At 39.5% G+C, this 26,430-nt stretch overlaps 5 protein-coding genes and 2 pseudogenes across 9 annotated transcripts; 3 read left to right on the top strand and 4 right to left on the bottom strand.

Annotated features, from left to right (window-relative positions):
• Positions 1-459: 459 nt before the first annotated feature.
• Positions 460-568, bottom strand: LOC126630860 (U6 spliceosomal RNA; annotated as a pseudogene).
• A 754-nt stretch (positions 569-1,322) lies between these two features.
• LOC126629337 (ubiquitin-conjugating enzyme E2 10-like) lies at positions 1,323-4,122 on the bottom strand. Of its 3 annotated transcripts, none has more exons than XM_050299357.1 (5): positions 3,949-4,122; positions 3,738-3,807; positions 2,524-2,651; positions 1,842-1,946; positions 1,323-1,690 (listed from the first exon to the last, which is right to left on the bottom strand). In XM_050299357.1, exons 2-5 carry the CDS (start codon positions 3,805-3,807, stop codon positions 1,547-1,549), a joined length of 447 nt encoding a protein of 148 aa, XP_050155314.1. In that variant the 5' UTR covers positions 3,949-4,122; the 3' UTR covers positions 1,323-1,546. The 3 variants fall into 3 exon arrangements, with proteins under 3 accessions (XP_050155314.1, XP_050155315.1, XP_050155316.1); XM_050299358.1 differs by having other exon boundaries at positions 3,738-3,817; positions 3,949-4,097; XM_050299359.1 differs by lacking the exons at positions 3,738-3,807; positions 3,949-4,122 and adding an exon at positions 2,940-3,736.
• Positions 4,123-5,280: 1,158 nt separating this feature from the next.
• LOC126629338 (uncharacterized) lies at positions 5,281-8,030 on the top strand. The gene is made up of 4 exons (XM_050299360.1): positions 5,281-5,719; positions 5,918-6,236; positions 7,516-7,574; positions 7,700-8,030. The coding sequence occupies exons 1-4, from the start codon at positions 5,419-5,421 to the stop codon at positions 7,729-7,731; spliced, it is 711 nt and encodes a 236-aa protein (XP_050155317.1). The 5' UTR covers positions 5,281-5,418; the 3' UTR covers positions 7,732-8,030.
• A 111-nt stretch (positions 8,031-8,141) lies between these two features.
• On the bottom strand, positions 8,142-11,132 carry LOC126629330 (probable inactive receptor kinase At4g23740). Of its 2 annotated transcripts, XM_050299350.1 has the most exons (3): positions 10,716-11,132; positions 9,103-10,375; positions 8,142-8,981 (listed from the first exon to the last, which is right to left on the bottom strand). In XM_050299350.1, the coding sequence occupies exons 2-3, from the start codon at positions 10,325-10,327 to the stop codon at positions 8,317-8,319; spliced, it is 1,890 nt and encodes a 629-aa protein (XP_050155307.1). In that variant the 5' UTR covers positions 10,328-10,375; positions 10,716-11,132; the 3' UTR covers positions 8,142-8,316. The 2 variants fall into 2 exon arrangements, with proteins under 2 accessions (XP_050155307.1, XP_050155308.1); XM_050299351.1 differs by lacking the exon at positions 10,716-11,132 and having other exon boundaries at positions 9,103-10,686.
• Positions 11,133-16,667: 5,535 nt separating this feature from the next.
• On the top strand, positions 16,668-19,656 carry LOC126629332 (uncharacterized; annotated as a pseudogene).
• Positions 19,657-20,109: 453 nt separating this feature from the next.
• On the top strand, positions 20,110-21,814 carry LOC126629340 (uncharacterized). Its single transcript, XM_050299361.1, has 5 exons — positions 20,110-20,415; positions 20,521-20,573; positions 20,839-21,006; positions 21,281-21,382; positions 21,508-21,814. Exons 1-5 carry the CDS (start codon positions 20,190-20,192, stop codon positions 21,640-21,642), a joined length of 684 nt encoding a protein of 227 aa, XP_050155318.1. The 5' UTR covers positions 20,110-20,189; the 3' UTR covers positions 21,643-21,814.
• Positions 21,815-21,883: 69 nt separating this feature from the next.
• LOC126629333 (hydroxyproline O-galactosyltransferase HPGT1-like) lies at positions 21,884-25,188 on the bottom strand. Of its 2 annotated transcripts, XM_050299352.1 has the most exons (12): positions 24,752-25,188; positions 24,556-24,619; positions 24,103-24,152; positions 23,792-23,985; positions 23,537-23,600; positions 23,363-23,435; positions 23,144-23,267; positions 22,932-23,019; positions 22,775-22,825; positions 22,576-22,647; positions 22,372-22,484; positions 21,884-22,229 (listed from the first exon to the last, which is right to left on the bottom strand). In XM_050299352.1, the coding sequence occupies exons 1-12, from the start codon at positions 24,874-24,876 to the stop codon at positions 22,207-22,209; spliced, it is 1,041 nt and encodes a 346-aa protein (XP_050155309.1). In that variant the 5' UTR covers positions 24,877-25,188; the 3' UTR covers positions 21,884-22,206. The 2 variants fall into 2 exon arrangements, with proteins under 2 accessions (XP_050155309.1, XP_050155311.1); XM_050299354.1 differs by lacking the exon at positions 22,372-22,484.
• Between the last annotated feature and the right edge of the window lie 1,242 nt (positions 25,189-26,430).

Here is a 26,430-nt window from a genome sequence, read left to right as displayed (position 1 = left end):
GGCAAAACTATTGTTCCGATAAATCAAAAATCGTTTTACATAAATAGTAGGATAACTCTATCCCAATCTATCTAAACGATAGGTCTCAACCTGAGAATTGACGTAATCTCTTGACTAACTGACCTAATCTAATTAGCGTGGCTACAATTTACACAATGGAATGGACGTTATCAATCCAATGCTTTTATGGATACAGCCCAACAAACCTAATTAGGTTTTCAAGGATGTAAAACTGGTTGGTCCAGCATGACCCAAATCTAAAGATTTTAGATTTTGGGTTGGGCTCTTATCGAATCTAACAGGTTATTTGTTGCTGCCATATTCGAAAGTGGATGTTTTGAACTTTTCAGTCTATTCGAATTAATGCTACTTATGTCAAAAGTACATTTAATTCTCTCTTTTCGATTGATGTAAACACATTGAACACCATGACAAAGATCAAGAGAAAAATGGGCATAAAAAAATTCAGACAATTTATCGATTTATATGTGTTTTCTTGTTCATGGGTCATACTAATCTTCATTGCATTGTTCAAAATTTAAATGATGTCCACTTGATAGTGGTGGACTGGGATTGGTTTGATTTGGGTTGACCTAAAAATTATAACCAAATCAACTAGTATTCAGCGGTTCAGTTTGGTTCGATTTTTGACAAATGCCGACATTGAAACCGAACTGAACCAAGCCATTCTTAATCGATTTAATTCAGTTTAGTTCGGTCGCTTTGAGTCTATTCAACACATATATAAAAATGTTCAACATTTCAAGAGTTTTAATCTTCTAAAAATTCACACATTTCATGCATTCTAATTCAATTGAAAGCTTAAATTTTTCGGAACATAAAAAGTTCATTAAATCGAATAGAACTCAGTTTCAATTAAGTAAAATTTCATGCCAGCAAACAATTTATAAATTACAATCTCACATAACCATAAGATACATATAATCTCCTGTTTGTTAATAGTCATTACAACCTATAATATGCAAGGCAAGGACTTCCCAAGAGATCACCTATCTTAGTATTGTCTCACCCAATCTCGCTTAACTTCGAAGTTAAGAGCCCGAACTTGCTTAAAAGCTGAGTTCAAATGGGATCCAGTGTATTCGAGTTGGTATTAATCGTAAATTCAATTTTAATTTATATATTTGTTCGATGGGCTTCGGGTGCCCCCCTTCCTAAGGGGACAAGATTTATTGAGGCGTATTATCCGATGTCGGACTCGTGTCCCTTGTTTTAGTTTGTGAATTTAATTTTGCTTCGGCCCAAGCCCATTACAAATTATAAAGCCCAGGCCCAATTTATCTAAACTATAAACAACGAAATCGGAGACACAAATCATTTGTTCTAAAAGATCCACATTATCCATACAAACAATTAAAAAAAGCAACATGCGTTGGCTTTTCTTTCATTTTTTTTTTTAAATCAAGAGGACATGCTACGGAACTCTATTCATTTTAGTCCAATTTTCTTGGGATTCAAGGCGTTACACAAACTCAAACACGAGAAAGATAGAAGAAGCCCCATACGGCACGTACCACGCGATCTTTTAGCCCATGGCGTATTTCTGGGTCCAGCTCCTCGCTGTCGTCTCGTATTTATTCCTGTCCGTCTTGTACATGTGAGCAATCTCCGGCACCAACGGATCATCGGGGTTTGGGTCCGTCAACAGAGAACAGATGGAAAGCAACACCTGATGGCAAAAAATTAACAACGGTTCTTATAATGTAAACAGACCGGTGCGAATAAGATTTGTTTCCAATGAATAACTTGATTTCTAGAATGAATGGTTTTTTGTATTTTCTACGTTGGAGCCTTCGCTTTTCGGGACCACGATACAATACCTTGGAAATAGTTAGAGCGGGACTCCACTGCTCCTTCAAGATGTCAAGGCAAATGCTTCCGTTGCTGTTTATGTTAGGGTGGAATACTTTCGTTCTAAATGCCACCTACAGAACCATCAAGGCATCAGTGACGGAGACAAAAAGAGAGAACCAGAACTCCATCATTGGAAGAACTACACATTATTGAATGATGAAAACGAAGAATGCAAGGGTAATTCTGCTATATGGTGGAAAAGCATCTACTACAGACTTGTTTTTGTTTTCTATAAAAGTATACGTCCCCTCGTAGTCTCCTCTTCTGGAAGAGTTGGAGACATGCAGTAGCTTTTCTCAGTACAATTACTGAACCTGAGGGGTGATGGATGCACCAACAAGTGCTGGTGGTCGTTGAAGAGGTATTGGTAGACGAAGAAAACTTTGTGCAACTACGAAAAACGGTTCACAATATGGGTATTCAAAGTAGAAGTTGTGCCAAGGGTGGAAGAAAGAAGACGACTCTGACAAAATCGGTAAGTTACTATAACATGATTAATTAAAGTTCAAACCCCAGCTTAAATCCATCGCATCATTGGTTAAAATTTTCAATGTTTCCAGGGATGATGGAGAGAAAATGAATCATGTCGACCACTGAAGTTCAAAGATAAAAACACTTCATTGCTAGAATTGGATAGTTTAGTAGTACCTTTGGTGGCTTAAAGGGATAATCTGGAGGAAAATGGATAGTAACTAGGAAAACACCCCCAGCATATGGACTGTCGGGGGGACCCATTATTGTTGCCTGCCAGTGGAACATGTCTTCGGCAACGGGACCTGCAATATCCCCAAAGAAAACAAGGCAAGAATTAATGAAATGATAAAATACAGAAGGAAATGGAACAGGACTTTTACAGATTGCTTAAACAAGGTCTCAGTTCAAATAACACAAGAAAGATCTTAAAAGGACGTTATCTGTCCTGAAAACAACTGTTTGCCTATGTAAAAATACACATGTGTATCTTCTGAGGCATTCATGCATAATCGTAAAGCGAAAAAGAAGCATTTGCAAATGAGATTATATATTCGAGTGACTTCCATATGCGGTGCAGGAAGAGTAACAACCATTTTGACTGTTTTTGCATGTTGAGCAAACTTCACAATTTAAACCCGCTGGTCATATGTAAAGCCCCTGACCAGACTGTATAATCCAGATGCAGACGACGTCATAATCTGAACATCTGACCACGTAGCCAAGCTGGATCAATATAATCCAATACAATTTGGAAAGGGTGAAAATTTCCAGAAATGGCGCGTACAAAATCACTTAAACCCGGTATCACTTTTAGCTAGCTAAGCAAGTTCTTCACGAGCTTGCCCAAGAATGGTACGCCAAACCATGGTTCATGAACGGTACAACAGCAATAGTGAGAAGCGAGAACATTAGTCAAATGCAAAAGTTACAAAGTTTATGAGCACATCAATATGTGTTTTATATACGCAGAGCAAAGCATTAAGCACGCATATTCGTTACACAAGAACACAAATCATTAGAGGAGGGCAGTTAAATGATGAAAAGCACCTACTGCTATGACAAACATTCTTCTTTACTTATCTGCCACAATTCTAATCTCAGCACGGGCAGCGCATCACCAACACGAATTACGACATGCGTGCTTACACTAATTCTGATCCAGAAAACTAATTCACAGAAGTTTCGATTTCCCATACAAATTTACACCCTATATAAATTACGGAATTCAATTTCGCATACTATTCATTGCAAAGTGACAACCAAACATCTACAGAGCACCAGATGATCATAACCGGCGGTATAATTTGACGAAAGTGATGAATTAAAAGATGAAATTTCAAGCTAGCATCTACACAGATTCAAAATTCACAACGGGAAGATGAGATTACCGGCGCTGCAGGACGTAGGAGGATCCTTCTGCAGATCTTTGAGTTCTTTCAAGATCCGCTTGGACGCCATCTGCGAAAACCTAGATTAATCAACACCAACAGATCAAAATCCATAACCAAAAGCCACGCAACACAACAAACAGCTTACACACCTAAAAACGCAGCTCAATTCTCTCTCTCACAGAAGAAGAAGAAGAGATCGTATTCGTACCTGATTGGAAGAGTTACAGGGAGAGAAAACGAAGACGGAGACGACGACGGAGAATCGAATTCGATTGAAGCGGAAACGGAATCGGAAGAGGTAGGGAAATGCGATTGATTTTTGCCGATGGGGGAAACGACTTCTTATAAAATGCTTCTGCGGTCCGCCCTCCTTCTGGAATCGACCTGTTGTTGACTTGCTGTTGATTGGCTTAAATTCTATTCCGTCTGTCTGGGTCCCACTTGGCGTTCTCTTTACGATTATCGCACGCTCCTTCCTTTTCATTTTTTTTTCTTTTGGGTTTTTATTTTTTATTTTGGCGCCGAAAGTCTATTCGATAAGACGACGTCGCTTCCTGCTCCCGGTAAAAAGTCAATAGGCGCGTTAGTTGAACGGCTGGAAACGACTTGGTCTATTTGTTTGCCGCCAATTGGCCCATTGGTTAAATATTTTTGACCATTGGTCAACCATACGGACGGAGATCGATGATTGGATCGGTGGGTCCAATATTTGAGATTATATTTGAAGTAAATTATATAAGCTAACTCGTTAGTAAATTAATATAATGTTAATCACTCATTGGTGTGTAAATCACAATATAATTTTTAATTAGAATGGCTCAATTTTTTTTAGCAATAAACGGTATAACCACAAAAAACAAAAACAACTAAACAAATATGAATCTTGCAACCTCGTAAATCTTCATAAACTAAACCACAAACACCACATGTAGGAACCTCAAAAATATGAAAACCATACTCCAAAGAAAGGCCAAATCTCACTAATTTATATGTAACATAGTTCCCTGTTCTATAGAGTGCCGAATCCTCCAATGATGCATATCCATTGTAATTTTAAAATTAGACTCAATAACAAGAGGAAACCAATTTTGTAGAAAAGCCACTCCTAATCCATGAAAAATCGCTTCTAATTCAGCTTGCAACACAAAACCAAAACCAAAACCAAAATAAGCGTTAGTCAATAATGTGCTCGTCATGTTACACTCATGTTGTAGGTTTTTTCCTATATTGAAGTTCTATCTTTTTCTGTAAGAAAAATTAAAAAAAAAAATTCATGAATTTCATCCACTTGATGAAAGTTGGTCCTACACGTTACTGCGATCCACCAGCGCGCGAGAATGGACGGCGATTACGAGGGAAACCACTGTGCCCTCTTGCTCTTATCAGATAGACGGTGGATTTACGCGTGGGTCCCCCAGTGCCTCAGCTGGTCGCACCGTCGCAGAAGATCTCACTGTTACCAACTACCAAGGGACCCAATGATCGACGTGGCTAACGTGCGCTGTTGGCGTAGATTGGATGATTACTTAGAGATTCGAGAATCCAACTCACCACCCGCGTCCCCCCTGCGGCACATGGTGCGCAGCGCACATCCGGAGCAAGTTAGCGTTCACCACTACGCGCGCACGCCACCTCGCTCCGCTTCTCTCACCGTCTGATTCTCTATCGACGCCGGAAAATGGAGCGGTTTAAGGTTTCGAGGCGGGTCCAAGTGGCCGAATCCAAACCCGATATTCCCAAGTACGACGTGGCGGATGAAGAAGAAGAGGACCCCTCGGACGCCCTGGACGGCCAAAACGACGACGGAGAAGGTAGTGGCCGAACGCGGATAAGGCCGTCCGGTGGCAACGTGACCGAAGATCAGGAGCCTTTCATGGGAGTCAAGGTCCGCAGAAAAGCTTCGTTTCGCAGAGAATACAGAGGCGACTACATCGACGTCCGCTCCAATCCGTACCTGATGAAAGTCTTGCAGAAACAAGGTCTTCAATTTTTTCATCAAATTTTCGATTTTTGTATTCGATTTTGGTAAATCAAACTTCAATTGTTTTGAATTCGTTCTCGTTTGTTTTTTTGGTGTTGAATGGGATGAAGAATTGGGATATCCAATTCCTGTGTTTGGTTTAGGGTTTAGAAATTGCAATCATTTGTTTGAATTCCATTGGCATTGGATTTTGCAGGTGACAAGGAGGTTCTGTTCGCCGATAAGGTCTTGAAGTTTACTGCTTCCGGGAAGATGAAACGCCGCATTTTGATGATCACTGACTTCGCCATCTACATTGTTGACCCGGTTGCCGATGCGCTTAAACGGAGGATAGCTCTTGCAGCTGTGGAGAAGATGTGCTTGAGCGAATTGAGCGATAATTTTTTCGCGATTATCATTCCTACGGAGTATGATGTGCTGATGGCCAGTACTCGCAAGACGGAAATTGTTACTGTCTTAGTTGAAGCTACTAAGAGTGCTTCTGATTACGAACTCAATGTTTGTTTCGCTAACAGGTAAATGCAAATTTATGCTTCTTATTATGATTTTTGATTGCCTTTCGTGTTAGACGGATAGTTAGGAAGCTCGAGATTGATTGCATTGTAGATTGGTTTATCTTTCAGCCATGTTCATTTGTAGCTTATGCATTTGGGTATCTTAGACAGGTTTCCACAGCCACAATGTCACATCCCGGCCCGGGGTCCACCACATCCCGGGCCCGCTCCACTACCGTAGCACGATATTGTCTGCTTTGGGTCCAGACTACGCTCTCACGGTTTTGTTTCGAGGAATCACACGAGAACTTCCCAGTGAGTCACCCATCATGGGATTGCTCTCGCGCACTACTCGCTTAACTTCGGAGTTTCGATGGAACTCGAAGCTAGTGAGCTCCCAACAGGCCTCATGTTAGGTAGGGATGAGAATATACATATAAGGATCACTTCCCTGGACGATGTGAGATCTTACAATCCACCCCCTTAAGGGCCCGACGACCTCGTCGGCACACCACGACCACAATTAGGCTCTGATACCAATCTGTCACATCCCGGGCCCGCTCTACCACCATAGCACGATATTGTTCGCTTTCGACCTCGACTACGCCCTCACGGTTTTTTTTCTAGGAACTCACACGAGAACTTCCTAGTGGGTTACCCATCATGGGATTGCTCTCGCGTGCTACTCGCTTAACTTCGGAGTTCCGATGGAACTCGAAGCCAATAAGCTCCCAAAAAGCCTCATGCTAGGTAGGGATGAGAATATACATATAAGAATCACTCCCCTGGACGATGTGGAATCTTACACACAATCTTTTTGTTTTTATATTTGTATCGGACTATTCTTCGTGTCTGTCACACCTACAGCCAATCGTAGAGAGTCAATAGATTCATTTCTGAGTGCAGCGTGTAACCCCGTCCTTATCACTCCTTAGATGCTATGGGATGGGAGTATCAGCTTACCACTCGTTAGATGCCATGGGACGGGAATATCAGCTTTACTTTCCGAGAGGGCAACATGTAGGATATTGCAAATGCGGCATCTATGTTAGCTTTGCTTTATTCTGGAAAAGAACAAAGAAAGAGAAAAGGAAAGATGTTGCTTGTTGGATGGCTGCCTGTTCTTAGAATCTTCATGATATAAGAGTTTAAGGATTGAAAGCATCGTTTTTAGGTTCAGTTTTACTTTTTCGGTGGAGGACCTAATATTCGGCATTCCTTTAGTTTTGTTATTTGCCAACTACATTAGCATTGTATTGTATATGTTGTAACGGAATGCGTGTTATATACAATTTTGCAGTTTTGAGTATAATGCAACTGCGGAATTCGTGAAGGAGGTTCAGTTTGAGGAAGTTGAAGGTCTGGTACCTTTCTTGTTTACGATTTCGCCACTTCCAATTTTCCCATCTATTCCCTATTAGCTCCGGTAAATGATTACCCTGGATTATGTGACCCTAAATCGTATCTGTTTATATGAATTACAGGGGGTGTTAGAACAAAAATTTTGAACAAGTGATTGCAGATTAGATTTGCCGTGTTTCTTAAACTCGGCAAGATATCAGCTCTGTCATCAGAACATGAATGATTGTTTAGCTATGGCATGGCCAGGTTCTGCTCAGCATAGTCCGACCCCGTGAGGACAGCGTTGTATTTTGATCTCATTTCTGTGTGATTCTTATACCAAAGAAAGATACATGTAATTTTTTCAGACTTCAAACCAGTTTTATCTGGATGTATGAAATCATCGAATTGACATTGTATGTAGATTCCGAAAATCCATCTAAAACTGTTTGCAATTGCAGACATTTGCCTTCAGCGCAGGTCTCCTGTTCCCTTCTTGTTAATAAGCAATTCAGGTCGAACCAGATTTTGCTTCGGCTATGGGGATCGGTAAATTTGAAGACCGAGATGTGTAGAGTCGGAGAATTGACTGAAAAAACAGGTTATATGATTGAATTCGTCGACACCAAAACCCTAACAGATATGAAACCACAACCTATAGTTCTTCACTGCACTGCCTCCATATCTCACACGGAGGCAGCGTGTTTATTAATGATCAATGAAGCATATGATTATCTTAACAAAGAACTACGAAAATAATTCACTGGTTTACAGAGGAAGGTCCTGCTATCTCCAATGGAGGAGGCGGCGTATTTAAGATTGGAGTCGATATTCCTGATGATGGTCGAGTTCCGGTGTTTACTTGACGAATTTCCTCCATCCTTTTCACCACATCCTGCATTTTTGGTCGTTGCTCCGGCATTCTTGCGACGCAAGACATTCCTATTTGTAACATCTCTACCATTTCCTCCTCTATGTTGGGATACTTTAAAAGCTCTACATCGAACACTTCTGCCGTCCATTCCTCTCTGACCACAGAGTTCACCCACCTCACCAAGTGAATAACTTCTTCCCCGTCTGTTGTGTGGATGGGGCTTTTACCGGTGAGAAGCTCGAGTATCAGGACCCCGAAGCTGTAGACATCTGATGCAGGGGTAGACTTGCGGGTGTCTGTCACTTCTGGGGCTCGGTATCCTCCTGTACGCACTGCTGGTGGGGGTATTGGACTCATCAGTGTTGGCAAACCAACATCGCACACACAACCGTATCCTTGAGAATTGAGGAAGATGTTTGAGGCCTTTATGTTTCCATGGACAAGTTTCCCAGCGTTCTGAGTGTGGATATGAGCTATGCCTCTTGCTGCACCAATTGATATTTTGAGTCGAGTCTCCCAGTCAAGCGGAAACCTGCCTTCTCCTCTTTTAGCTGCAAGATTAAAGATGCATAAACATTAAGAAATTAGTTGTGTTCTGATTGTTTCCAGTGAATATAACTAAAAACTATCTGATGAAATGAGTCGAAAAAGTAGAGAGAAGTGCTTATATACCATGTAACATCGAAGAGGCGCTTCCCTGCTCATAGTAATCATACACAACAAGCTTCTCATCTTTCGAATAGTAATACGCCCTTAGTGCGGCTACATTCTCATGCTTGATACTTCCCACAATCTCCATTTGCTGCTCAAATTCCTTCTTTCCCACACTCACTTCCTTCAACCTCTTCACCACAACAGTGGTTGCATTGGTTGCATCTTCCAAAGCAGCCTTATATGTTGTCCCGAACGTTCCCTTGCCAAGAACCTCAGCAGATGCCCTCAACAAATCGTCCAGATCAAATGCAAGATTAGAACCCTCAAAGAAGGAAAGCTTGGTATCCTTATTTTGCTTCTCAGAAACCCCTTTCTTTGAAAAGAGTTCTTTCTTCTTTGGTTTTTCAACTTTCCCATTTTCGCCTTCCTTATTGTGGCAGCAAACGAGCATAAAAAAAGCAATTAGAACGAATCCCAGAACACATCCGCCGATCACAATACCTAGTATTGCAGGCTGACTGATTCTCGTTTTCTTTCTTGGTTGAGAATTAGGTGGTTGAACAGGAAGAGCTGGAGGAAGGGCTGATGCCAGACTGTTGCCTGAAAAGGCCCAACTTGGAAATCTTTGAAGAGATTGAGGAACAATCCCTGAGAGGTTATTGTTAGCCAAATCAAGCTGTTCCAAACTAGGAACATTGAGGTCAGGAATTTCACCCGAAAGCGAATTGTTAGCGAGATTCAGAACTGTGAGGTGAGTCAAATTTGAAATCGAGGAAGGGATATTCCCACTAAATGCATTGTTTGACAGATTCATGACAGTAAGATTCTTCCAAACCGAAAAATTTAAAGGCAAAGGGCCAGAGAAGTTATTGAATTGAAGATAAAGGGAAGACAAGTTTTCGAGTTTGTTAAAATCAGAAGGGAATGGACCTGTCAAGCTATTCAACCTTAGACTTAGAACCAGAAGCGCCGAAAGCCGGCTGAGAGTGTTCGGTGGGATTGGACCAAGTAAGGCAGCTCCAGGCAAATGAAGCTCTATAACTCTGGACTGATCTTCGCTACAGATCACGCCGTTCCAGGTTTCGCAAACAGAAGAATTCTCATTCCATTTGATAGAGCGCGAGTGAGAAATATTGTGAATGAAATCCAACAAAGCTTGCTTATCTTCAACTGGGTCCGCAGAGACATGCAAGAAAATTGCCCCAATGAACAAAACGACCAAAAGCTCTAATCTTTTCCCCATCTTCTCAAGAAATCCTAACACAAACTGCTTCTGCAGTCTTGGTCACAACTACACCATGAAGTTGGATTAAAAAAATCACAATTAACAGAATCAGAAACTCATTAGAAACATTAGTAAATGTATTTTGCTATGATCATAAAACGTAGGACGAAAATTCTAAAAGACATCATCAATGTATGACAATTTAAATCCCAAATCCTTAAATTTGGAGCTCCAGTCAAAAAAAGCAGTTCTAGACTTCTAGTAAGTTTGAAACTTTGAATCAGGAGGAGATGAAAAGCAATATTTTCCTAATTTCCACCTACTTTGTTAGGCCGCCAAGAAAATCCCACTATTTACTTTATTAATTCCCATCACGTTCACATAAAATCAGCACAAAAAAACTTACTTTTTGCTTCAGATCACACCATAAACATGGCAAAAACAAACCCAACTCTTGAAATCTCCCCTTCTTGCTCCCTGCAGCAAAACCCAACTTTCAGAACTGGGCCGTTTGGGAACACAAGACGAATTGCTGGGGTTTCAGAGACAGTTCCATTGGGATAAATCCGCAAACAGGTGGGGTGCAATGATGGTAGTGGTGGCGAAGTTATGATGGTGGTGGTGGCGAAGTTATGATGGTGATGGAGATAGATGATGAGCTGGGCTTTGCTTGGGCGAGCAGCATGGCCACATGCAGAGGGAGGTTAGGAAGCCATGAGTAAAATAATCATGATTTGTTTATTGGTGGAGAAGAAAAGGAAGAGCCAATGGAGAAATTTTCACACTTTATTATGTAAGTGGTGAAAAATTTTAATTTTTAAGTTATTAACATTTTAACACATATAACCCACCATTTATATGAGGACATATGATGTACCATCTTGTGTGACGCTTACACTGAAAAATCTCTCGAGCCAATGGAGAGCATTTTTGCCCACCACCATTTAGTGCGGTATTTATCACCGTTAAATGAGTTTGAGTTTCAAGATTCGTGTAATGGATAAGCACAAATCTCAATATTCAAACTCATATAATAATGATAAATAAGATGATAAACATACATCACATTAAATTATGGTGAGCAAAAATACACTCTTATTTTATAACGGGGGAAGAGGAGGATGCATGTGGAAATGTGGATTTTGGAGAAGACCGAGAGATGAAGACGATAAGGGAAGCCGAAGACGAAGCTAAATATTATTAGTTAATTAGTATTTGATTAATTTTTGATTAATTTTGCCTAACGCTGGTGGTGCAGTTGGTGTGCTCGATAATTTGTTATTCATTTTTAGGCATATTTTATGGAGAAAATATTTGCGCGTCAACTTCATCTTGCGTCGTATTGTTTTGTTTATTCGGCTGTGGTTAACGTATTTTAATTGTAGAGATATTAGAATAAGAATTTTGTTCGTTATTGACCGTCATTTAAATATTATGTGCGTAAAAGTTAGTAAATCATTAACAATTCTTAATAGATTGTGACCATAAAAAATTATAAAAAGTTGTTTATTTTTGTGATACAGATAAGGACTCTGTCTAATTTAAACTTGCAAAGGAACGACCACTAGTGATCTAGTGGTTGGGGATGAATTTTAAACCCGTATTTCTCACGGCACGTTTTAAGCTCGATTCTTAAGTTGTAAATCACACGATGATAAGCAGTTAGCCTTCCTCTACAAAGAATGGAAGTGTGGATGAATCGACATCAAATAGAGGAATTCGGTTTTTCTTTTCAGCAAGAACATGATAAGAGCATCCCTTTCACAAAAACCTACGGGTCCCTATCTTGCCACTTCAGCACCTTGTGATTTTGAGAAGGAACTGAAATGCTTATGTAAGTCTTTTCAACATCCGGAATTGTAAATTAACGTTGCGAAGCCACTAGCTAGTTTCTTTTTATAGTGTGCCAATATCATACAACGTTATGCTAAAAATATAGGGAACTTTAACGAAAAGCTCCCGGTACTGTTCACTTTAACGAAAAACCACATTTTTACACTAAAAAGTCAATCATGGTACTATTCACTTTACCCTTTATTTTGTCCTTATCATTAAAACTCAAAGTTTTCAAGCCCTTTTCATTAGTTTTCCTAAAAATATAAGGTGACAAAAAAATTCAAAAAAAAGTCCTAACTTTTGAGAGAATATCAACACTATTTCTCTACTATTTTTTTTTTCTTCTAGCCACGATGAAACGAACAACTAGGTTCTTGTAGTTTTCTATCTTTATCGTTTTGTTCAAACTTCTAATTACGTACCAAAAAGAAATTTGTATTTTTCCTATTTTTTAAATTTCAAAGTTTGGGGAATATTTTTTGTCACTTTTCTTGCGAGGTAATGATGTGTAAATGGACAACAACTCCAGTAATCGAATTTGATAAATAGATAGTCAAATGCTGCTCAATCCTAATTCCAATTATCAATCAGTGCGTGCACATTACCATTTTCAAGTCACATAAAAACAATTTGTTCCATTAGTTTCTTTTCATTTTTTTATATGCAATGGGTATTAAACAGTGGAATGTGAGAATGTTAGGACAAAGTTTCACGTTGGTGAGAAATCAAATTATGCAAAGACTTATAAGGAGTTGCCCAACTCCTTATATTGCCAATTAGTTTTATGGTGGAACCTCAACTTCTTCGTAATATTAGAACATGTTGTCTCACGTATGAAGCCCAACATCAACACACATTCCACGTCACCCTGTTTGTGTTGTTCACTTGTTTGGCTTGAAAATTTCTCATACGTGACAGGGCGTTTGAGAATGAATCTCATATTGATAGGATGAGAGACCTTGTATAGATTTCTAAGAGGTTAAGCTACTTTTCATATTGACAATTGATTCTTTATCTAACTCCCCTTTAGACGAAGGCAACGACGATTCGTTCGACTTTGGTTTGGGCGAGATCAAGGGGATTTCAAAATATTATCTTTGAATCTGATTCACTTCAGATTATAGAAGCACAGAAGGATACCTCGACTAAACTTTCCCCAGTTGGTCAGATTACCAAGGACATCAAGGCATTGTTTTCTACGATCAATGAGGCTTCTTTTTCCCTTTCTCGCCACCAAGCCAATGAGGTTGCTCACCAACTAGCTAGATACGGTCTTGTAGTTGTTGATGAATGTAGTTTGATGGATTCGCCACCGAATTTGATCATTGACATCCGCATTGAGGATACTCCCAAGCCATGATTGGCTTCAGTAATGATCTATGTTTATGAATGAGAATCATCTATCGTTTTCGTTAAAAAAAAAACATTGAAATTTCATCATGTCAATCAAATGAGTAAATGAGTTCGGATTGAATTGATTACTCCAAGCAAGATCTAGGAATGAAGACTTAAAAAAAGACCATTTGGAAAAGTTCGATGTATAACTAGTTCTCATTTTTACAAAAAAATTGAGAATCCTTTTAAATAAAGGCTACGTTTTAACCACTAAATTTGGCCAATTAAGTGGTGTGTACCCATTTTAAAAGTTTTACACTGTCTGATGAGTTAGTTATTAGTGTTCGTACTTAATACGTATTAATGTGCACCAAAAAATCGCATTACTTGCAGGTTATTTCTTTAACGAGAGATTTGCTAATGACAATGAAAGGGCAATGGTCCAAATGGATTAGGTACTTCCTTACGTGTGTGATTATGCATAAATTCTTAGGATTTTGAAGTTGGTATTGTTAGTTACATTTTCAATTGTTATTCATAGATGGAGCAATCAGCTTTTTAGTGTTAAATTCATTGCCTAGGTTGTCACATCTTAGTTTGCATAGTAAGATATTGTCCACTTTGGGTCACGCCTTCACGGTTTTGTTCTTGGGTTTCCACCCAAAACATGTCTTACTATAGGGAGGTGGGCATGTACATACAAGGCACATCACCTCTTCTCTCCTGGGCGACGTGGGATCTCACAATCCACCCCCCTTAGGGGTTAGACGCCCTCGTCGGCACACTTCCGGGCGAGAAGTGGTTCTGATACCAAATTGTCACAGCTCAGTCTGCATAGTAAGATATTGTATGTTTTGGGCCACGCCCTCACGGTTTTGTTCTTGGGCTTTCACCCAAAACGCGTCTTACTATAGAGAGGTGGACATGTACATATAAGACACATCACCTCCTCTTTCCCGGACGATGTGGGATCTCACATGGGTCATCAATAATTTAAAGACTTATTTTTAGCTATGACTTCGGTACTCTTCATCAAATTTCATTTTAGCCCCTACATTTTTTATTGACTCACTTTATCACATGTACTTTTTCTTCATGTCACACTTTATATCTTACAATTTATATTGTCTCACTTTAACACTTGTACTATTTCTCGTTGTCCAATTTTATCATATTCCGTCAAATAAGTTAAAACGAGTCATTAATTGTGCTAACGTGACATAAACAATTTAGTATTTTCAACTATATTAGTCAGACCCATGAGGGAAGGATTTAGGTAAACTCAAATCAGGGTTTGATTTCTCCATATTAAGGAAAATAAAAAGAGAAGAGCGATAGAGGTAGACATTCGCCCTAAGAATCCTTGAAAGAGAATCTGAAAACATTGATATTGATTCGCAAATCTTAAAAATCAACCTTCTCTTCTTATACTTTTCTCCTCATCAGGATAAATCAAACTAGTTTGAGTTTAACCCACCTCCCATTACATGAGTTTCACCAACATGCCACTCAACCAACGTAGTTAAAATGACTAAATTGTACATGCCACGTCAACACAATTACCGGCTCTCTTAAATACACGTGTTAATGATTAATTAGCAACTATCTTTATGCATTGGTCACCAACCTCCGTAAGCCATTAGAAATTTCACGCACCCACCGAAAGTGGCGCGAAAATTGCTGTTAGGTTAGGGCAGTTAGGCCGACGGAGGCATAAATCAAACGGTGACGGCTTTGTTGGCGATGTGACAGTGCTCCACCAGATGTTGCCACGTGCGTGGGCCTTCAGATGTTGAGCTCACGAGTGTACTGGAACCAATCAGAGCCATTCATCCAAAGGTTACAATCAAATTCGTTACCTACTGTTGTAGCAATGTCCCCCAAAACTTTCATTACCTTTTAAAATGTGTTTATTTATCGTAACTGCTACATTTGTAACATTTTTAGTATAACTTTAAACAGAAAAAATTGGAACGTTTAAGAAGACTAGTGGAGCTCAAAACCAAATTAACAGTCGAAAATTTTACCAAAAAATATAAAATAAAATTAACAGTCCAAGAGGCAAATAACAAGGCGGCCGTAAATCAAAGGAAAATTACTATACGATTCTATATTTTTAAATGAAGTTTTTTTTTTCTCGACAAGATGATACTCTAAGATACTTATACTAGCGAAAAACACAATTTAGACTTTGATACAAAATAGATGAACGTTGTCCCAACTAACTGATTTAACTTAAATTTTAACTTGAAAATTTCATTGATATCACTTGTTTAGTCACCATTGTCAAACGAGATTAGGACTCAGCATGTGAAAAATAATGCATGCGATTCATCTATTTTATATTCCACACAAAAACAGGAAGGGATGTGATATCCACACATCTTATTTTACTTTTCACACACATTTTTAATTTTCGGGCGTCGGATCGGATGAATTGAAGAAGATTGACGGACAAAAATTATCAAGAGGTGTGTGAAAAGTAAAATAAGGTGTGTGGATATCACACCCCAAACAGGAATACTATCTCTTTCGTTAGTTAAAGAAAAACTTCTATCTTCCTCTTACCAAACCCTAATTGTACAAACTCCAATAATCGGTGTCAGCACCTTTCCTCGTTTTTCTAGCCTTCCTCTTTTATCTTCCATGGATTGTTGCATATCTATTTTTCTTAGTATTTCCATCAATAAGTATTTTCTTAGTGAGATTATTTGTAAGTCTTTCTTCGTATGTATGTTAATTTTGTGTTGGTGTGTAGGCTCATTTTGGGTCTACTTTGTTAAAATCGGTATGATAATGTTGTGCACAAAATTCATGTTGGTATGGACGTTAGTTAGTTCGTTGTCAATTCTTTTTCGGAGTTAGCTCGTGACAATAAGTGTCTTCATGTTCGTTATGTTCAAAATTTTATGCATAGAAGTTCTCAGAGTCAATGCTAATTTGCAAAGTGATTATCTTTTTCATCGAGAATGAAGTTTCTAGAAGTGTTATCTCAATCCTCTGAATTTCAGCGTGGATGATTTCAAAACTTATATGTGTTTCTTTACTTAATCTTGGACATGTCCTCAAATCCATCAAATCTTACGATGAATTTTTTATATGTACAAGCCCACATCACACAACTTGACCGGCGATATATCGTCAAATAAACCCAAAAAGGTAACAAATAAAAATTCATAACAAAAAGTCGAGAAATGAGAGGATAAAGTAGAAAAACCTAAATCAACACAGTCCGAGCGATACAAAACGGAAACACCAAACCTCCGATTTATCGCGATAATTAGAGAAAACCCCTGAAAAATCTGCTCGCCTCCGTTCTTCTCTCCGTCGAGAACCAATACCAATCTCTTCTCCCTCTCTGTAAGTTTGCTTAAATTTCTCGCTATTTCTCTTATCGATTAGCTTGTTTAAATTCTCTTTAAATTCTCCAACCATTGAAACATTTGTATATTTTTGAGAAATTGAATCTTTGATATGGAATTCGGTATCGTAGATTAACTTGGAATTTTGATTCGTTTGTTTGGTTGAAAATGGGGGATGAAGAGAGAAACTCTGGTATTTTGCAGTGTTATTTTGTTGCTTTCCAGGGAAAATAATTTTAGTTTCTTAAAGTTAGCTGGAAAATAATGGGGGAGCCAAATATGAATTTGAACTCATTCCAACTAATTTGGTAAAATGAATCAAATAATATGAATTTGTACAATTATGAGAGTTTTTGTACATTTGTTTTAACCAATGTGATTACGCTTGCCTTTGCAACTGTTTGAGAGTTACTATCAAGGTTTTTAGTTTGAAGGGATTAAAGTTTACAAAATTCTGGTATGGAAGTATGAACAATTGAACATGAACTTGTAGTGAAAGTTGTAGCCTGTAGGCGACGGTTAGGCAAGTTGACTTGGGTAGTGTGCCTGTCGGGAGGGGAACTTTCACTTGAGTTTGAATTCCCCTCCCAGTAGATTAGGGTAGGTTAGAATATAAAAAAAAAAAAAATCACTTGAAGTGAAAGTAGTATTCATAGTGGGAGTTATTAATTGGCACACTATTTTTTGTTTCTCTTGTTCATTTGCTTGTGTTGCACTGCAAAGCTGCTTCTGCCCATAAGGATTCTTTTGATATGTAATTTCATCCACAATCTTTTTGTTTCTTATTTTTTGACCTTTCTGAAATTTATGGAATTGAACAGGCGTACACATCCCACTTTGTGGTATAAGACTTTGTTGTTGTTTGAACAGGCGCATGCATGCGCACACCAGAGACCGCGAGAATCAACTACCTTCTGCTGAGTTTTGCTTTGCACCCTCAGTACAGCCCATTCTTCGTCCTATGCAGAGAGAAGTATTGCGCTGTTTTTTTCGAGAACAAGCTTGACTTCAGTATAGCCCATTCTTCGTCCTATCAGCTAATGATTGATGCCATAACAAAGTGTGGTCCTGGATTTGTAGGTCCATCTCCAGAAACTTTGAAGACTACATGGCCGGAAAGCATCAAGTCCGAAATGAGCCTACAGTCAAAAGATAGTGAAACGGAGTGGACTACCACGGGTTGCACTATCATTGCCGACACACGGACTGACAATAAGTCAAAGAGCCTTAATCAACTTTTTGGTTTCATCACCCTCACGGGCCTTTTTTTCACAAGTCGGTGGATGCATCTGCATATTTCAATAACACAAAATGCCTGGCGGATTTATTTGATTCTGTTATACAAGATTTTGGCCCGGAAAATATTGTGCAGGTCATCATGGATAGTAGTTTTAACTATACCGGGGTTGTAAACCATATCTTGCGGAAATATTTTCAACCATTTTCGTGTCTCCATGTGCTTCTCAATGCTTAAATCTTGTTTTGGAGGAATTCTTGAAGGTAGATTGGGTGAATAGATGCATCTTGCAAGCACAAACCATTTCGAAGTTCATCTATAACAATGCCTTGATGCTTGATCTGATGAAAAAGTTTAGTGGGGGGCAGGAACTCATTAGAACCGGCACCACGAAGTCTGTTTGTTGAAGCACATGTTCAACAGCCCCAAGTACTGCACCAACTCATCTTATGCCAATAAAACACACAGCATTTCGTGTCTTTCCATTGTCGAGGACAATGATTTCTGGAGGGCAGTGGAAGAGAGTGTGGCCATCTCGAGCCATTTCTCAAAGTGTTGAGGGAAGTGTCCGGAGGAAAACCTGTTGTGGGTTATATATATGAGCTAATGACCAGGGCCTAGTAATCGATTAGGACATACTATATAATGAACGAGAATAAGTGCAAGACATTCTTAGATATCGTAGACAGAAAGTGGCGGGATCAACTCCATTCTTCTCTACATGCAAAAGCAGCGTTTTTAAACCCCGGCATCCAATACAATCCGGAAATCAAATTTCTTACATCCATAAAGGAGGACTTCTTCAAAGTTCTGGAGAAGCTTCTGCCTGCGCCTGAGATGAGACGCGACATCACTAGTCAAATATTTACATTTACGAAGGCAACTGGGATGTTTGGTTGCAGCCTTGCAATGGAAGCAAGAGATGCAGTGTCACCTGGTTAGTACAAATTCAAAATTACATAGATTTCTGTACATGCTTTCTCGTGTCTGTTTGCGATATTTGTTTCTTGGATCTGTAAACTTACTTGCAATGCACGGCAGGGCTTTGGTGGGAACAATATGGCGATGCAGCACCCGTTTTGCAACGAGTTGCCATCAGAATACTCAGCCAAGTCTGCAGCACATTCACTTTCGAGAGGCACTGGAGCGCATTCCAGCAGATTCACTCGGAGAAGCGAAATAAGATCGATAGAGAAATACTCAACGACCTCGTCTACATAAATTACAACCTCAAGTTAACAAGGCAGACGAGAACGAAAGCTTTGGAAGCGGATCCTATTCAACTCGATGACATTGAAATGACGTCGGAGTGGGTGGAGAAGAGTGATAGTCCGAGCCCTACTCAGTGGCTTGATCGGTTTGGTTCTGCTCTGGATGGGAGTGACTTGAATACAAGACAGTTAGTGCTGCCATTTTTGGTTCAAACGACCACATCTTTGGTTTATGATTGTTAAGAAAAAACCATCTATTTGTAGCAATCAGTGTCGTTTTTTTATGTTGTCATTGCCGTTTGTATATATTCCTTGAAAGGTACTCCCTCCTGTATGTGTTTGTAACTTATGTAGATTGATCATCGAAGTTTTGTCCTTCTGAATGTTGTTATTTGTATAGGATTTAGAGTTTAGGGTTTAGGGTTAACTGATGACCTCTCTTATAAAGGGGAGCCTACCTTTAAACTTAAGATTTATCTGTATTAGAAAAGTAATCAGTAATATGGTCTAAATAACAGCATTGTCTGTCTTGTACGAGACGGTAAATGAAGATTTGTAGCACTCAAAGTCCAAATACTAGTGTCAAAAGCTAGTAGCCAGAAAAGAACTTTCCAACGAGGAAGGAGCTAAAAAATGTGAGCCCACCCATCCACCTTTTAGTGTATATGGATGATTTGTGCAATTTAGGCTAAAAGATCATAGAAAAGGGAGCAAAACGACCTTCTACTTGGTGCCGTCGGCTCATGGTCCTTGTCGCAACGGTTTCACAAGTGAAACGACGCGTCGTTTAATAAACCCCGCGTAGCAAAGCGCGCTTTCACGCATTCGTCTCAAAGAACTTCACATTGCTCAGTTTTCTTCTTCCTTAAACCTGCGAAAGAAAAAGTCCGGTGAGATAAATGGACTACGATTACAGATCCCGGTCCGGTCAAACGCCGAACTACCGTCCCGCCACGTCATCAGCGCCGTCTAGCCATCCGATGTACGGTCCCCCGTCATCGTCGTCGTCCATGTACCCGCGGGTGGGTCAACAGAGCCACGCGGCGGTTCCTCCCCCGTACGGAGGTAGCGCAGGCCGTCCTCTTCCCCACCACCAAACGGCAAACCCTCCTTCGTCTTCCTCCTGTAAGTTTGATCTAACCGATCATCTAATTTTTCCCTAAATCAATTAGAGTTTTTTTTGTTTAGGGTTTTTAAATTGATCGATTGTTGTTTTTCCTTAAATTGCAGCGGGATTGGGCATTCGAGTTACTATAAAACCGGATTATCGGATCACTCCTCCGGTAAGCCTTGAGTTCTAATTACAAGTAATCGGTAAAAGTTTCCGTTTTTGTTTGCTTTGTGTTCATGATTATTGGGTAAATGTCTGAGCTGTGTTTCGAAAGTGAAAAATTGAAGAATTGGGTAAATTTCAATTGGAGAAATGTGTATTGAGAATCAAGGTTTGTGTTTTAATTATTTACTTAATTAGACTAAGTTGTGTAAGATATTGTTTGGTTCATACTATTGGGTTTGCCGGTTTGGCCTTGATTTTGCTCCTTTTTTTAGCCTCCATTGTTATTGCAAGTTGGAGATATACCGCGGAGCAAGTTCCAGTTTGATTTTGATCTGGAGAGGAAAGTCTTGGCTGAATTAGAAAAGGAAACTCCGAATTGGGCCAAGCTTGGTCTGCAAAACCTTCCACCACCGAGGGCTGTAGAACCACCATCTCCGTCGGTATGTGATTGTTGCTTTTGCATCTGTATGTTCTCTTTGTTTAGCTATTATAGCTGGTAATTAGTTTCCATTGTGCAATCCTTGTAAATGAATGCAAATCCAATGCGAGTTACTTGGAGAAGTAGTTTTTCTGTGTATTGGACCTGTCATTAGTACGCAAAACCCGTTGCTACGAAATTGGCTTCAGTTTCTGTATTTGTTTCATTTGAGCATGATGTTTCTTGGCTGGATTTGTTTCTTGAAATTAGGTTTGTGGGTATTTTTGGTATTGCAGGGTTCTAGCGCAGATCCGGTTGTCAGCAAATATATCGCTTCAGGGCTCAGCCGGGAAGCAGTCCCTCTTGCAGTAGCAAATCATGGAGACAATCCTACTAAGGTGCTTTCTTGAGCTCTTTGCTTGCACGTTAAGCTTGAACTTTTATGCCAATGATAAATGTTGCTGGTAGTTACAATCACATTTAGCTGCTTAACCGTATGAATGTTTCTGTTCTTGTTCTCCAGGTTCGAGAATATGTCAATGCATTCACCCTTCTCCGAGAGATGGGATTTCCACAGAACGCTGTTGCTGAAGCCCTAATGATGTATGACAACGACACGGACAAGGCACTGGCACATTTTCTCAACAATCCATCTTGAGAGCGGTCGTTTAACGCTATTCCTGTACTTACTCCAATCTACACTGATTGTATAGAACTGTCGTTGTCATTGTAATTTGCCTGAATTGTTTGCTACCGTGCTTTTCATACTGTTACTTTTATTGGAGACATTCGTACAAATTTTTTCTGGCAATAAAACAAGTATAAGCACATGTGAGTTGGTCACGAGCCTTTACATTTAGCGCTTGTACATTTACTCGCATTTCGTTATATCTCGACCATTCTAACAATCCAAAGGTACGTCATCTAGCATTGAATTTAATGATTTGTGAGATATTTGCGAGTTAACTATGTCACCGTGACATTCCAGTCTAATAAAAAATAACACCCTAATTCGTATAATTGAACCTATACAAGTATCATGACTTCGAAATTGCATCTTCCCGATCTCCAGTGTACAACATGCTGCAAGCCAAATCCATTTCATCTGATGGGCAAGAGGTCCAGAATCAACCGTGACATTGCGAAGGATGCGAAAAATGTTTTTCATACTGTTTCTCTGCATCTGGTTGATAATTTCTCCACGGCAGCAACGCGAATCAAATCAAACACCAGCACAAATAGCTCCTGTGAGAGCAGAGATATATGTTAGCAAAACATCTCTGGGGAGGTACTCAAATGAAATGGAACTGGCCTCGTAATTCTCGTGTGATAGTCTGCGTGCGTGAGTGCGTGTGTGAGAATAAGTCAGCGAGGGAGAGAAAGAGACCTCCCGCCCACGAGGAGCAACAAAACTTGGTATCATGGACATGTTTAACATCAAGACCGATAAACCAAGATCCGACACTGATATCATCGTGGGCATAGGTACGGAGTATATCTCTGCAGAATCAATCCACCATAGCTCAGTCATTGCTCTGCATAGTGATTGAAGACTAATGACGGAACCAGTTCAACGGAGAAGAAAACTCACCTATTGATTGAAACAAATTTGGCCAAAGCTTGAGATATGACGTACATCTCAGCCGAAGCATGGCGGAAATATCTGTTGGATGTAGAAACACAGTTTTCAGTATTAAGAGGAAAGTATTTGGTTCATACCGTTTTCTCACTTCACCTGAAGCATGACGTACTATTGATTGCACGATGAAATGAGTTGCGGTGCAACTTACGATTTTTTATCGCCAAACTTCCACCATTCTGGTTCATACCATTTTTGGCTCCTGACAAAGACCAGCAAGCACAAACATGAGAAATTTACAGATCATCGCACTTACGTACCTCTTATCTTGTTAACAGGTTGTATTTCAATGTTTAGACTACACTCACGGCTGAGAGAAAACTTCGCCTGATTTCATGCACCCCATATAAACCCGAGGTTTGTCCAAATGAGTTGCAAGTGTAGCTCCCAGAGCATCTGGGCAGAGATGACCAAAAGCAAAAAGGATAAGTCATGAACAGCAATCTACAGCGTTAAGAAATGCTAATGACAAAAAATGCAAAATGGAAAATGAGTCCGTCTCATGAACAATGTTACTCACCAATATTTACATAAACATCGTCGTTGACTTTGGAGTAAAACTCAGCATTCCATTTTTCAGCAGCATGAGCGAAGAACAATTTACTCTTCTTTGGGAACTCTTCAGGCGACTCTATATGGGTATCCTGACAATAATCGGAGTGAAAATGATCACGTTACAAAAGCTGATATTGCCAGATGCATATGAGTACCAAATTAAAGGATGATCGATAGGATGTACAAGAATAATGAAGTCCTTAGTTTTCCGGTATTCATTGTCGATGGCCTGGTCCAAACTATCCCCACGATTTGCACTGCAGGACAACATATCATCAAATGAAGGGCTCTACCAAACTATTGTAGTATGTCTGGCATGGAGCATAACAGAATAAAGGGAATACAGCGAAAAGTAAACCTTCTTCCAATAACAAATCGAGCGATTATTCCCTTCTCATTCTCCATTTTTTTCAAGATACCACCTGCGAAAATTAAAACTTTCAATGTGCTTACTAGAAACCAAAACGCTTAGACGGGAGTGTTTCACAACATTCCACATTATCTGTCATTGTTCAACCATTTATATGCAAGACCAAATCATATATGTTACAGTACACCAAACTTAACTGTAAGGAAGAGACAATAGGCGATGGTAGAAAGATCGGTAATGTACCTGTTCCCATCCACGCCTGACGAATTGCATCCCTATTATTTTTGCGGCCAAAGGTTGTAAAAATACCAATCATCACTAGTGGTCTTATCTTGTAATCAGTTCCGTTAATCTCTGCTGATCGCCCCGAAGTAAAACCTTCTTGTCTAGCTGCAGTCAACTCCATCTCAAGAGCTGATAACTTCTTATGTTGTTCCCTAACAACACAACCAATCACCCGCATCAGAACCATCGATTCATATGTCAACTAAGAATCATTAAAAGATCAATCACAAATCTTCAATTACACCAGGGAACAAATGACTAAATCTTACCTGCAGGCTATGATTTTCAATGTATCATCCACTGATATGACAGATCGCCCCTAAAAAATAATGAGTTTCGAGTGATTAATTCCCGAGTAATTCAACTACCTATACAAGCATTGAAATATACATCTGATTTGAACTGTGTTAAAGGGCACCAAATAGGAAAAATCAGTTCGTTTTGACTCAAAAAGCAGATTAATGACCTGTTTAGAACTGCTTATGCTAAAAGCACTCTCTGGAACCCAATGGCAGAAAACTTCTTAAGTGTTTACGGGCAATTCCAAGTGCTTTTTCATAAAGCTTGGATTTTTAGTAAAAACTTCCATGTGTTTTTTAATAAAAGCACTTCTAGTAAACACCTTTATGAACAGAATTGCTTCTTACAAAAGCACCCGCATGACTCAAAGTACGAAAAGAACCAAAACTTCAATCATAAATACAAAACCAAGAGAAACCCACCTGCCCAGTAATCCTATCAAGTTCTTTGATCAAATAAACCCTGCTCTCCGAATCCTGCCACAGCCTACACACAATCCCCAGATCAAACAAAAAGGGAGGGAAAGAAAGAAAGAAAATTTATCCCATGGGTCCAATCCATTTTTCTGAAACATCAAATGGGTGCAGACTGCAGAGGGAGAAGAGAAAGAGAACGAACCGGCCTGCGACGTAGATGGAGGCGAAGGTGGCGAACATGGAGACCAAGAGCGTCGGGATCCGAGACCGGAAAACGGCGCCGGAGAGACGAGCACTGGATCCCCTGCTCTGCATCTTCTCTCCCATTGCTGGTTCTGAAATCCCAACCAATCCGTTTCGTGATCCGATAGAACCGTGGCGTGTGCAGATTGCCGAGTGAGCTCGGAGAAGACGATGGATTTGTTTGGGGGGGGGGGGGTGGACTATTACCAATACATTGTCCGGCAAGAAACAGATCTCGAATTTGACCGGAGTCGAGATTTTTAATGTCAGAATAATCAAGCAGAGAGACGGATAGACTCGTGCTCTGTTTTTTGCTTTTCTTTTTTCGGCAATTGGCAGATTATTTCAGATTGAGACAGAGAATGGTGGGTGTGTTGCTTTCGCAGTGAGTTTGGTGGTGGACCTGGTGGGGTGAAAGGACAACTTAAAAGGCTGTGACTTAATGTTTACGTTTCAATGTCACTGCCTAAAGTCGGTGGTCCTACCTTTTCTAATTCCTTTGGCGTCTTCGTGTCACACGTTTTCGTTGTTACTTAATATTGCTCTACCAATAAAGAAATGTTATTGACACTTTAAAAATTTCATTCTACGTTATTTATATGTGTATTTTTTTTTTCAAATATAGAAAGTTAGAAGTGTAGAATGAGAATTTTGAAGTGTTAATAACAATTTCCTATATATTTGATGTATGCATTTGTAGACAGTGGTGGATCAAGAATTTTAATATCATGTGATCCCAATATTCAAGCTAAAAAAAGAGAGATGAAAATACCATTGAAATATTAAATGATAAATTACAACTTTTTATTCATAATCTTTATACAAACAACAATTTAGTGTAACCTTTTCCATCATTTTTAAAAAGATCTCTAATTCCTTGCAATTAAGAAAAGTTATTTCTCAAACAAATAGAATAAATATAAATATCAAATTGATCTTGAAATGCCTAATTAAGTTGATTTTGAAGTGTCGTACATGAAGTTTGGGGAAGAGATTGGTGGTGTGCTGATGATGGTGGACTTCGGTTGGGTGGAGTGGGATTTAGGAAATGGAGGATTAGGGAGTTAATTTGGGTGGGGTGGACTTTCTTAGAAAGTAGAGTCTTTTTGTTTTGTATTTTTTTAAAATAAAAAATGGTGAGGTTATCAGCCTCCCACACGACCTAGGTGGTGTTGTCATACAACACATCAATGCTCACCGTTTTACTTAAAAACTCACGTGGCCTAGATAGCACGTGATTTAGGATGTTTTTTTAATAGAAATTGATTGTCTTCTTCTCTCCTTCTGGTTTGTAAAAAGCCAAAACATTGCGGCCGCTGCTCTTCTCCTTCGCCATGAGGCCCACGACTTGGGTGGTCCTTCGAAGTTCTCACAGCCAATTATCCAAGCTTCCAGGTGGTCCTAGGACCACCTAGGTTCCTTAATAGATCCACCCCTATTTGTAGGTAGGGTTTTTGGTTTCATTATCTGAGATAATGAGTTTGATATTAATTTAATATAACATATTAAGATGAGTACAAAGCCCAATATACTATTTTCCCTTCTTTCGTTCAAAATTTTAGGAGAATGTGTGTTATTTGACTGTGGTAAAAAATGAGCGAAATGCTTTTGGCTTTTATGGGCCCCACTGATAATTCT

The sequence above is a fragment of the Malus sylvestris genome, chromosome 7 (assembly GCF_916048215.2).
Source record: "Malus sylvestris chromosome 7, drMalSylv7.2, whole genome shotgun sequence".
Classification (NCBI taxonomy): domain Eukaryota; kingdom Viridiplantae; phylum Streptophyta; class Magnoliopsida; order Rosales; family Rosaceae; genus Malus; species Malus sylvestris.
The sequence above is the reverse complement of the archived record's forward strand: the minus strand, read 5'-3'. Positions and strand labels throughout refer to the sequence as shown.